The sequence below is a fragment of the Nelumbo nucifera genome, chromosome 7, assembly GCF_055504915.1.
Source record: "Nelumbo nucifera cultivar China Antique chromosome 7, China Antique-T2T, whole genome shotgun sequence".
Classification (NCBI taxonomy): Eukaryota; Viridiplantae; Streptophyta; class Magnoliopsida; order Proteales; family Nelumbonaceae; genus Nelumbo; species Nelumbo nucifera.
In genome coordinates this window covers 4,487,045-4,500,646 of record NC_142655.1, presented here as the reverse complement: position 1 = coordinate 4,500,646, position 13,602 = coordinate 4,487,045, and the positions used below count along the sequence as shown (strand labels likewise).

The 13,602-nt window shown below is 37.7% G+C and overlaps 1 protein-coding gene across 1 annotated transcript; it reads left to right on the top strand.

Annotated features, from left to right (window-relative positions):
- The first annotated feature begins 1,067 nt into the window (after positions 1-1,067).
- Positions 1,068-11,646, top strand: GTF2H2 (general transcription factor II H2). Its single transcript, XM_088891845.1, is given in 8 exon segments — positions 1,068-2,090; positions 2,161-2,771; positions 2,852-2,906; positions 6,384-6,730; positions 9,916-10,377; positions 10,459-10,834; positions 11,065-11,178; positions 11,181-11,646. Coding segments are annotated over 5 exon segments (1,317 nt in total). The 5' UTR covers positions 1,068-2,090; positions 2,161-2,771; positions 2,852-2,906; positions 6,384-6,397; the 3' UTR covers positions 11,213-11,646.
- Positions 11,647-13,602: the final 1,956 nt, after the last annotated feature.

Sequence of the window (13,602 nt, the reverse complement as noted above, 5' to 3'; positions counted from 1 at the left end):
TCTCTAATTTTCTTTGGAATTTAAAAGCAAAAGTAAAACTAACCTAAGTGGCTTGTTAAAAACCCAAGAAATCTGAAGGAATTCGAATTCAATTTGATACCTCATAAGTCTGATTGAATTTTGATTGAATTCAGTAGGGTTCTTTCCCTCATCATATTCAGCTCAAATATTCAAGTCTAAATCCATGTGAATTACAGCCCCTACTTGAGAGGGGTGGATTAGATTGAACCCAATTTCCTTGCAAAGAGGCTGTCTCGGACCTGAATTTATGTTCTTATGCTTGTCAGCCCAAGAATTTACTATTGGACCAAGCAATGGGCCCTCACCCCAGAACCTTAGCCCCTGCCATGGTCAGACGAAGCGTCAGACCACCTCCTGATTTTTAGATTTAAGCACTAAACCTTAGAATTAAACTCTAAACTTTTAAATCCTAAACCCTAAATCATGAAATTAGTGGCTATGGCAGAATGCATGTCATCCTAACCTGTAGGAGCCAAGTATTTGGACTCCTAGTACTAATAGATTTGAAGCCCATAAAGCCTATAACACAAGTTCAATTTTGTTTCTGTTTCTCGGCCCATATCAAAGGTCAAGCCCAACCCAAACTTAGGCCCGAGCATTATATATACCCCTGGTCCCCTACTAACAGATTGGAATCGGGTTGAACGGTCCAATAAGTTGTATTGAATTGGACCCGTCCAAATTTTTTGGTCCGATATAATTGACACTTATATGGACACGTCCAATAAACCATAAAACCAATTGAAAGTTTGAAACTATCAAATTATATTATCAAGTAAAACTTCTACTTTAGTACCCTAAACTTTGGGGTACTGTTAAGTTAATACCCAAACTTTCAAACGTGTAGTTGCATTATCCAAAATTTCAAGAAATGTCAAAACTGTTAAGGAACATTAATCATAATGTAAAAAGACAAAAATGGCCTTCATCAATTTTCTTATGATTGGTATCAATTCAATTAGTTCCCGGGAAAGAAAAATGACTCAAACCCAGTATTCCTAATCATGACCTGAGAATTGAGATTACCCGTGACTTGAGAATTGGTGCATCAGTAATGTATGCTGTCAAGGATTCCACGAAATTTTTCTTTGTTTAAATGAAAATGAGATGGGTGACGATGTGATTTATCTGACGTCTTAAGGTGGTACCACTGGGAATTTCATTCAGCAACGGGAGCGGTACTCTCTTTTCTCATTTATTACAGGAGGAAGCATGGTGGAGAGATACGGGAAAACAGGGGAATCGTGCATAGAAGATGGAGGGCCAGAAAGGTGATGGAGGAAGAAGAGATTGTGAGAAATGGAGAGAATCTTCAGAAACGGTGAGAAAAGTAAGAAGAGACATCTTCGTGGAGTCGGTCCACCACACGCTACAATGCCTGCAGAGCCCAAAGATCTCTAGGCTAGACGTCTGATTTGGTTACAGTCTTACAGAACCAGGTATTGTGACTTCGAAAATGAGTGGATCAGCCTCTGCTTGCGAAAGAACATCGAGGAGCTCCACTTTGACTTCTCGGTTGGAGCTTTCCATCGGCTTGACTTCGATCCTTTCAACGAAAGACTCTTCTATCTGTGTGGTTCCGTCCATGCAACGGGCTCCAAATCTCTACGGGTGTTGAGCTTGAGCTTCTGCAATTTGGGTTCCCCCAGTTTCCATGGATTTCCTGCTCTAAAGAACGTATCACTCGCGCGACTCGGATTACAGAAGCAACTAAGGAAGTGATCGAGAATCTGGTAAACAACTGTCTGCTTCTTGAAACTCTGAGTGGAGTGCCGATATTTGGATCACATCAAAATTTCTCACCCACGCTTGCGGCTTAGAAGGCTGATTGTGAGAGACTGCCAACCACTCGCCAAGGGGATACATCTCTATCCTCCTTGTCTTCAATATTTCGAATACTTTGGGCCTGTGGTGTTCTTCCATCTGTACAGGCTAACAAGCCTGGTCGAGGCTGTGTTGGATTTTGGGCTCCAGAGAGGATTTCACAGCATCGCTATGAAGCTAAGCGATCTTCTTCTTGTCGATCTCCACCGAGCGAAGTCTCTGACAGTGTGTGGTTATCTTCTTAGGTAGATATCTTGTTGTATGACTATATCTTTTGCAGCTTATGAAAGTATTCAGGCATGTTTTGGTATGTAGATTCTGCCCACAGAGGATGCGACGTTGTTCCACCAACTTCGTCGGCCACTCCCCCATCTTAATCACTTAACAATGGTGAGATGAGAGAACGAGAGATTGAGAAGAGATCAGGGAAGAAGGAGCTGCATCTGGCGCTGGGTTCAGTCAGTGTCTAGTTTTGACATTTTCAAAATTTTTAAGAAATTGCACATCAGATAATTGACGGTGGATTAATGGCAGGGACCAACTTAACATTTTTGAAAATTTGGGTACTGCTATGACACATTTGAAGTTCAAAGTACTAACTTGACACTACCCAAAATTTAAGGTACTAAAGTGGAGGGTACCATGGGTCGAGGGTTTCAGTAACAGTAAGGGTCTGTTCAGGGTTCGAAAGTTCAGGTCGAGGGTTTCTTCCTGCCATTCTCTGCCATTCTTCACCATTCTCAGGGTCGAAGGTTTCTCTACCATTCTCAGGGTCGGAGGTTTCTCCGCCATTATTTTTCCTCCTCTCTTCTTCGTCTTCTTCCTCCCCCTCGATTACCTTTCTCTTCAGAAAAAAAAAACAGTGCAGACCTCTACTATTGTTCTTTTTATCGGCAAAGACCCTGTATTATTTTTGTGATATTTAGGTAATTAAAAGCTCCGAACCAGGAATTCTCCAGTTAGATGTTTCATGTTTCTTTTCTGATCTAGAATGTGAATTTTGTAGGTTTTAATTTTTGCTACGCTTGGATAAATATTTCCTTCATTACAAGAATTAAGAGGTATGCGGTTTCATTACTTTTTCTACTTATGCTAGTTTTCAATCCTTTACCCTTTTGATAAACAGAGAAACAAAATTCCTGTCTCCAAATTTTTTATATGTATGATCAAGAATATGCATATTCGGTGCTGCTTCCTGGTGATGATTAATGATTTGGGAAATTGATGATCTGAATTTCTATTTACTTACAGATTCGATAATGTAGTATTATTTATTAGGTGAGAGGCATTGTTATTTAGTGAAATTATTGACGTTTGCTAACTCTGTTACATTGTGGACGCTATTCTGACTAGGAAAATAGTTTGGGAGTTCTGAGTTGCTTTTGTCAAATTTCATCATCTAGGCTTCTCTCAACCTCTCCGTTACACCTTGGCAACCATTGTGCGCCAATATACAGACTTTAAGTTAATACAGGATGGTACAAAGCACAAGTCCTTCTAACAGTATGGACAGAACCCAGCACATAGAGCCAAGAAGTTGACCTTACTCCAATGTCTCCTGCTAATACACTCCACACTCCACAGGTTATGGTTAAGTTGTGGTGGAGGTAAGTGCTTGACTATTATTGGGTGGACATCTAGATAGCTTGGGTGACTCTTGTGCTTATATGATCAGTGATTACATTAGAGAGAGCTTCCAAAGTGAATATCTTGTTTAGATGGGTTTCAAGGTTTTGCTAGTTTGTTGGCTGAAAGTCTTCCTTCCTTTTTCTTTTTTTTTTTTATTTTGAGGAATAACTCATGTTTTTAATTAATGAAATTTCCACCATTGGTAATAAAGGTCCTCCAGCTTCTTGTCAGCAAGAGGCTATACTTCCTTTTTCTTTCTTTTCCTATAATATATTTTTTTTATTTCCAATAAAGAAAAATTGGTTGCTCTTTGGAAAGTCCTGGTTCATCAATTATTTGTAAGTTATTACTTGAAAGATATAGTCACAAGGTATTATGTTTGTCCCTTTGAGGCTAGTTGGAAATCTAACCAGAGTTGCACCTAGAACCCCTTTCTAGGTGCTGACTTCACATTCAAAGCATCAATTTAGGCTTTAGCATCTTCGAGTTTAGGCTGAACATGAAAGTTGACTGATAGAATGCCATTTGGTTGAGATGTTGAGTGAACTTCTAAAGGGGGGCTTATGGAGATTAGCTAACATCTATGTCACCTGACAAGGTTTGTCAAGCATGAAACTTAATAAAATAGAAGTTCTTAACATGGATAGGAGCCTCTGTATGTGTATATATAGTAATTTCATAAAAAAACAAAAAAAGAACTTTGAGTTGTATAGAACAACAGGGAGAAATAAGACAATATGAACTTCCAACTCCCAAGAGAGTTTCATGCAGTGTCAATGTGATGAGGCAATGACTAGTTGTTTTGGCCTATGCAGACGATGCAATGACTATTTGGTGCCTTGGTGTTGTTGGTTAGTTGATGAAGTAAGTTAATTTAGACAATATCCATGCAAGAAAAGAATGATATGAATGTTTAGTTTACAGTGTTTCTTTTGCAACCTTGCCTACCAAATGCATCTGCTAGGAAAAATATACATATATCAAACTTAAAAACCTCTACATTAAGGATATTAGACCTTTGGCAATAGAAAATCAACATAACAACGTATAAATAACTATATCAGAAACACTAGTTTGAAAATGAGGGCTTACTTTTATACGAAGAATTCCATGTTCAGTTTCCAAACCAATGATCATACTCTACATGGGGATGGGATTATGGGAATCAAAAAAGGGAAAATGATCAAATCACTTCAGATCTTCAACTGAATCAGAAATCACCTGGAATCAATGGTAGTGGAAAGAATGAAGCCTAAAGAGTGTAACCCGTGATGCATAGGAAATGGAGGCTAAGGGATTTGAGACCAAAATCTATCCTTATTCCCTTTCTCAGTTATCACAACAAAAACCAAAAAATCTCACTGTGTTGCTGTATCTACTCCTTGGAGTCTGGGACTTAATGGGATTTGAGACTGAAATGAGGCTAAGGGAATGTGAAGGTTCACTTGCTTTAGACCTTATTCAGTCTCTTGAGAGTGTCTCCTTTGGCCCATCTGTTCCAGACCAACAAGTGTGGTATCCAATTTCTGTAATTTCTGAATTTTCTGCAATTTTTCTGGTATTTGAATGCATTTTCTGCTATTTTCTGCAAAATTTCTGTATTGTTTTTTTGCAAAGTTTCTGCATTTTCTGTTATTTTTTCTGCAATTTGTATAATTTTCTGCAATTTCTGTATTTTTTTGCAACATTTTTGCATTTTCTGCAATTCATTTGCAAAGTTTCTGCATTTTTGTATTTTTTCTTTTATTTTTATGCGTTTTTTACAATTTTTGGACATAGAGGTTGACCCTACCCGTATTTGTCACGTGACAGTCATGAGATCGAGATGATTATCTTAAAATTGATTTTTGAGTAACGGGTTGACCCAACCTTTATTTGTCATGTGTCGGTCTCAAGAGCGAGGCATTTCTCTTAAATTGGTTTTTACAGATATATGGGTTGACCCAACCCATTTTTTTTCACGTGGCAGTTGTGAGAGAGATGATTCTCTTAAAAAATGGTTTTCAGGTATATGGGTTTATCCAGCCCGTTTCTGTCATGTAGCAGTCTTGAGAGAGATAGTCCTCTAAAAGATTTTTTTGGGTATACGGTTTGACCCGACCCGTTTCTGCATTTATAGGTGAGGGTGGGACCGGTGGGTAAGGGTCAGTATGGATGGGTCAGGGTAGGTCTAGTGATTTAAAAGGCACACCTAGGTGCAAAGGCGAGGCGCATTTTGGGGTGTGCACCTCGCCCAGGTCCTAGGCACACCCCTTTCAAAAGGCGCACGCCTGGTGCGCCTTACGCCTCAGCCCAGGCATGCGCCTTTTTAAAATTTTGCGCTTTTTGCTTCTTTTTTTTTTGAGTCTAACGGCTAGGCCAGGGTCTCTGCCCCCGGACCCCCGACCACACCCCTTGAGGCAAGCCCGAACAAGTCTATGTTAGGGTCTGAAATTCTTATTTCTCACATAAAAAATAATGATTTTATAACTTTCATTCCCTTTTAAAAAGATTTATTGCAATGAATGAATGAACAACATTAGAAAATAGGGTAATCTCAAGTCATAGTTACAGGTGCTATAGGAGAAAAATTGCTTGTAATATGGCAGCATTCCCATGCTTTTCCAGCTTATATCCCCATTCTTAATATTATTCCTGACATCCCAAAAGGAGAACAAATCATGTCAACAATTGGGTTTCTTCTTTTTTTTTTTATTGATCATCAGTAACAGAATATTTGTTAATAAAGCATAGAGGATTGGGTTTCTTCTTCTTCATGGTTGCTATGGAAACTTAACAGTTTATTGATGGAATGTTTTCATTAGTATAACTTGGAACCCTAACCATACATCATCAGCATATTTCTGTTTGTAGAAATTCTTTCATATCAGAGAGTAGCCTAAAAAAGCTTCTTAAATTGTTATTATTAGAAGTAAAAGAAGCAATGAGCAACTTTGGTACTGGAAGTAGATATGAACCCAAGAACACCACTAATGGTGAGGAGAGACAATTGACTGGTGAAGGTGAAGAAGAAGATGAGGAGGATGAGGAGGGAAATGGAAGAGGTATGGCTGCATGGGAGAGAGCTTATGCTGACGAGAGATCATGGGAGAACTTGCAAGAAGATGAGTCTGGCATCCTTCATGCCATTGATAACAAGGTCCTCCATCATGCTCAGTACCGCCGCCGCATCCGCTCCCTCTTCTCTTCTGCTACCACTTCCAGAATTCAGAAAGGCCTCATTCGATACCTCTATATTGTCATTGATCTCTCCAGGGTAATCTCTTGATTCATCTATATCTTCTTTGCTCTTTCTACTATTAGAATTCTTATCTGCAATCTGGTTTTTGGTGGACTATTGTTAGTAGGTTGGAAGTTAGTTGCCACGAGTTTGATTAGCCATAAATTGTTTTGTAGTTTTTTTATTGGTAATAACTGTCATTCTTTGTTAATTCATAGAGAGAATGATATATTTTTAATATGCCAAAACATCTCACAGCATAAACTGAACAAACTCCACCTATCCCTCTTTAACAATAGTACAATACACATCAAACAAGCCCCCTCCCAGCAAAAAAAAGTTCTGTATTCACTCCTTTCTTTTCCAATCTATTGTCTAAAGCATTTTCTGTTCTTCAAACCCAATGGATTATTACCTCTATTTCCATTACTAGACAACTAACTTATCTCATAGCATGCCTATATTGCCATATTGCCAGCTGTTATTCTCCATCCAGCTCACCACTACTTTTGAATTTCCCTCTATCACTAGCTTCCTGAAGTTTATTGACCTTGCCAGTCTTAAACTTTGTAAAATAGCTATTATTCAGCCCTCAAGGAATTTCCATAACCAGCTGGACCTGAATATGTCACTAGTATGTTGCCATCCTCTTTTCTAAAATCTCCATCTACCTGGAAGATCTTGGATTTCTAATGCAATTACCATCAAAGTTTAGCTTAATTAGATCATTGCTAGGCAGTTCCCATTGCATACAAACCACAGTCCTAGTAATTGAGGAACCTGTCACCATTTGCCAACCTTGAGAGAGGTCATCTATAGAGTAAAGAGCAAATAAACTAGGACTTTATTCTTGAACTTTTAAAATTACACTGCAAATTTCTTTTGTTTTTTTCAAGAGCACTTGAAGGTTGACAGAGTCACAGAACTAGGACTTTATTCATAGTACTTAGTAACAGGAAGAAAAAAAGACTTATAAAGAAGCATTTTAGGTTGAAGGGCCAATACTCAGCTAACGTGAAAACCAGACTTAATTGCTATGAACATGACAAGAATGAGCTGAATATAGCATGTAGGCAAGAAAAGGAAAGCACGAGTTCATATAGGGAAGTCATAGGAATTTTCCTGTAGTATGCCTCTGGTTCTGCAACACGAGGGAAATTTAGTTCTTTCAGGTGTAATATGATGATCTTGTCATACCCCTACACGCTACATCGGGTTCTTTAGTGTAATCTAAAGCCAGATTAACCCATGTCCGATCCTTGTCCATCTACACTTTACCCATTTCCTTTGCAATTCAATTTATAAGACATAATCTACTTCGATTGGTAACTTGATGTGGAGGCAGATCAGGTAGAGATGTATTTATTCCGTTGTATCTTTTTTTCCCTCTCATCTGTAATTTGTCTTTTTAGCTCAACAGATATGATCATTAATCAATAGTACCTAAGCTTCATGGAGGCTTTAATCTGATCAATTGTCATACTTCCATGACCATCTACCATATCACAATGCTAAAGTTGTACAAGCGCTTAAGAATGAAAGGACCTATCTGATCAATATCAATAGCTTAGTAGTTGAGCAGTAAAACCTTTTCCTACAGGTTATTGTTGGTTGAACATTGAACATCACTTCTAAGTCTATGTCTATCTTGTAAAATACTAATTGGGCTCACCTCAATAATGGATGCATGGATTAATAATTGCATCCATCATTTATGCATTGTGAGGAAATCATATGCTGATATCATTTCATTCAAATTCTTTATGTAGTTTGAATGTTCAAGTTGTCATCTTTAAATGAAGTGACTACAAGAATGTTTTAGGCCCTGTTTGGATAGACTTTTATAAAGTACATTCATACTTTTGAAAGTACGATATAGTGTTTGTATTGTATACTTTGTACTTCTACTTTCATACTTCTAAGTACGAAAACCCCCAAAAGCACGAAGTCGGCTTTTTATACTTCGTGCTTTTGGCGAAATAGTACTTCCGTTTTTGTGCGAACGGGTGGTCACATGTGACCACCCTCCGGTACAACTCTTGGCCCTACCTCTGCTCGCTGCTACTGGAGTTAGACTGCTGTCGCCGGTCTCAGCCACCAAACCACTGGAAACCGTCATCAGAAGCATGAACGGACGTGCTTTTACCAAACAGGAAATAGTTCTTTTGTTTCCGAAAGCATACTTCACAAAATTTTTTACCCAAATGGTTTTCAAAGCAAAAATACCAAAGTAAAAGCATTTTATGTACTTCGTACTTTGGTACTATTAAAAGTAGAAAAGTAGAAGTCTATCCAAACAGTGCCTTATATGTGAAATATATAAAATAGCTTTTAAGCCCTGGCATGGCATCTTGCTTATTATTGAAAACCTTTTGTCCTTAAGCTTCAGTTGTCAATATTAACCGAACTGTTTGAATGGAAGTTATCTTATCTGGAATTTGGCAAAAAAAAAATCATCATAGGACTTTTTTTAATCAGTAAAAAGAAATTACAGGGGTTACAGTTTATGAGTAGCCTCGGCTACCCCACTACAATGTAATGTATCCACTATTAAATTGATTTTTACTCTTACAGTTGAGCCCAGAAAAAGAGATCCCTGTTCACCCCTTGTTTGGCTAGCTGGTCTGCAAATCCATTTGCTACTCTATGGGTCCACTGAATTGAAAGCTGCATGTCCTTGGAAAGACTTCTAATCTTCTTGATGTCATTTCTGAATATCCAGGGTGTGCTGTCATGTTGTTTTAGCCCAACTGATGGTAACTTTGGAATCCCCTTCCACAACCAGCCTTTCCATCCCCATCTCCTTATCTTTTTGTATCCCATATCCCATATACCATTGCCTTCAGTTCATCTGTAGTGGAATTTCCAATTCCAATGGGACCCAATACAGCCCCAACACATTTCCTCTATTTCCAATTTCCAAATCATCATAGGATTTCAAGAAATAAATCTATTTCTGATGTCAGCTTGGTGAGCCCTTTCTTTGACGATGAACTGTTCAAACACTTAAGAACATATATATTTAATTGGAAGTGTAATGAAGTGATTCTCCCACATGACTTTCAAAACCCATTTATGAAAATGATAAATTGGAACCTTGTAAAGTTATAATCTAATACCTGAATCAAGGTTCTTTATTTTTGAAAGGTTCACTTTCTTTTCTTTCTTTTTCCTATTTCGTCTTACTTGTAATGAATCTAGGTTTTATTGACCATGAGCAGGCAGCTTCGGAGATGGATTTCCGACCAAGTAGAATGGCTGTAGTTGCAAAACATGTGGAGGCTTTCATTAGAGAGTTCTTTGACCAGAATCCACTTAGTCATATTGGCCTTGTAACTATCAAAGATGGGGTTGCCCAATGCTTAACAGATCTAGGTGGCAGTCCCGATTCCCATATAAAGGCATTGATGGGTAAGCTGGAATGCTCAGGTGATTCCTCCCTACAGAATGCTTTAGATCTCGTTCACGGCTATCTGAACCAAATTCCGTCATACGGTCACCGTGAAGTCTTAATCTTATATTCTGCTCTCAGTACCTGTGACCCAGGAGATATAATGGAGACTATTCAGAAATGCAAGAAATCCAAAATAAGGTGTTCAGTTGTTGGTCTCTCAGCTGAAATCTATATATGTAAACATCTCTGCCAAGAAACTGGAGGATCATATACTGTAGCATTGGATGAGGTGAGCCAACTACCTACATATAGATACCTTATCTTTTGAAATATTTTTTGAATGTGTGTTTATTTTTGCTCTTCTCTGCAGTCTCATTTTAAGGAGTTATTGCTAGAGCATGCCCCCCCACCCCCAGCAATAGCAGAGTTTGCTATAGCCAATTTAATCAAAATGGGCTTCCCTCAAAGAGCAGCAGAGGGTGTTGTCTCCATTTGTTCCTGTCACAAGGAAGCTAAGGTTGGTGGTGGCTACACATGTCCAAGATGCAAAGCACGTGTGTGTGAGCTGCCTATCGAATGCCAGATCTGTGGGTTGACGCTCGTTTCTTCTCCCCATTTGGCAAGGTCGTACCATCATCTTTTCCCAATAACACCATTTGTTGAGGTCTCTTCTTCACTAGTGAATAACCCACATCACAGATTGCCAAAAACTTGCTTTGGTTGCCGGCAGACTTTTCTTGCTCCTGGTGAGTGATGATTTAGAAGCTTCAGATTGCAGTGATACATGACTATAATTCTAGGATATTGTTTTTTTAATTGTGATTCACACAGTAATGTTGTAACATCATTTGATATTTTCTATCCTAATTCTAGTTGCCAATGGCCACTATATAATTTTGAATCCACTTGTTTAATTATCTGTAGTGTTTTCTTGCCATTCTTGCTCCTCACTTGTCATTGCTGGTCCTGAACGCAGGAAACAAGTCCAGCTTTCATGTTGCATGCTCCAAGTGCAATCAGCATTTCTGCCTTGACTGTGACATTTATATTCATGAGAGTTTACACAACTGCCCTGGTTGTGAGAGCCGCCGATTTCAAAGCAAGTAAACACCACTGAAGAATGATATTGTAGCAGCAGAGATTTGAATTTGTCTTTGCCTTGGCAGTTAATTCTGAATTCTGCCATAAAAAGTCAAGGCAAGATTTGCAGGAAGGTAAAGGTTGGATGCACAAGCTCATAAAATTTATGACTGTCAGAAGAGACAAACTTCCAAATTAAGTGTGCACCCCTACATGTCTGAGACTCCTATTATTAGTACACATTTGGTCCAGACCAGAATGTAGCTCCAAGAAAGAAATGGAAAGTGAGGTGATTTTGTCTTTCGATTGATAACTTCATAGCCCCTTACATCCTGAGGTTTTGTTGCATGTTGATTTTGAGGCACTACTAATAGCTAACTGGTTTGTGTTAATGAAGTATGAAATGCTCTTTATATCCCTTTTGTGTGCTTTCTTTTGGTTTACACTACAACATTGAAAAGTGGAATTGCGTACTTGTAAATCCATTTTTTTGTTTACTGCTAAACAAAGAAGAAAATGCATACTCGTCAATTTGAAACTCATTTTCTCAGTGGTTGAAGATTCCAAAGAATTGAAATGAATACTTGAATAGGACTGGGACCTTAGCTCAAGGGAAGTATTAGTTTGGTACTTTGGTATGTTCATGTAGATACTGTTGTATGCCTAGGTAGTTGTTACTGTAGTGGCCTCCCGAGTGAAAATCATAAGCACATGATCCACAGGCATCATCAGCTATTCATGTAATGTGCTACAAAATTGGATCATCCTTCCAAGTAACATATGAGCCACAATTTATAGAATGTTTGGATGGTTATCTAACGATTTTAAAATATGTTCCGAGTGATTGTTGCAATTTTATGTGGGAAAATGGAAACCAAGAGAGCTTAGATTTTTATCCTGGTTGCAATAGTGTTCACATCTATTTGCTTACTAAGTTTTAAGATGAAATCTAATTTTGGTCATTCTTTTTTTGTTTTTTGTTGTTTATTAACTATCGATTGGAAGTCCTTTCTCAAGCTATTCTGAAAATGCTAACTAGGTCCAGACAAGGGGCTGTAAACCATTCTTTCCTATAAGTGCATTCTAGGCCTATACCCTAGGTTAGGCTCTTTTTCATCTATTCACTGTAGAAATTGAAATAGTTATTTCAAAACTTTCAGGCAACTTTCAGGCAGAGGGATGTCTGACACCTTCCGACTGTAGTTTTAACCTTTTTTTTTCTATAAAATACATATTTTATGCGTCATTTGATTTTCTTATTATGTTAGTCTTGAAAGTAGGGGTGTCCATGAAAAACCGAACCAAACCGAGAAAACTGAATCAGAAAATGTGGTGGTATTTTTGAAAAATCAAAGAATCGGTTTGGTTTTTGATTAACCTACAAACTGGTGGTTAATCGAACTGACCGATATATATATATTTATATGTATATTATATATATTTTTAATGTTACATATTTTTTATATATTATATTTATAATAATTTATTTATAAATATATTATATATGTTATATATTTTTATAATATTTATAATATATTATATATCATTTATTATTCATAATATAATCTTATACATATATTTATATAATATATAATTATAAATAAAAAAAACCAAAAAACCAAAGAACCGAACCAGTCAAAAACCAAAACCAGCAGAGCAATTAACTTGTACCAATTCGATTTGCAAAAATTGCCCAAACCCCTACTTGAAAGGGTTGAGAAATTTTTTTTTCCGTCTCGGGTCTGAGCTCGATGAACCAGAACCACATAATGAGCGGCAATATATTTACATCAAGGTCGAGGCTTATGCTGAAATGCGCTATAACTAAAATATTAGAATAGATTATGTAAGAGATCTGAGACCTTGTTGTCCATTCAAGATCATCATGCCTCTAAAAATGTCTTTTACTAATTTGATTTGAAGCATAATTTAATAATCAATTAACTTTGCATCTCGGATTTAAAGCATGGCATCTCTGCTCAACTTCATGGAGCCTAGAAAATGGTTTTGGTGGCTTCTGCTGCATTAAAAACATGGTTCTTGTCTTCTTGATTTAAAAAGCACGAAAGTGTTTGGGGTCTATTAGACACCATGCCACCATCTCTGTATATGCATATCAACGAAAAAATGTCATTAGATGTATTTGGGGCATGGTGAGCGTTGTACATGTATTTGGTATTCTGGAATGAGAAACCATTACGAGGCATTGTTTTTAAAACTACGGTTGAACTCGGGTTCCACGTTTTGAATGGTTTGAAGTTTGAACATCACTTTACGTCTTCACCCAGCAAACTACCTGGTTAAACCATTCAAGTATTCAACATGCCGCCCGAGCTGCCTTTTAGGTTATCATCTAAGTTTTTGAACCATTTTTATCAGGAACAGAACTATATCTTCAATCAGCTTCCTCGGGTAGAAGGTGCTAACCGGCTCA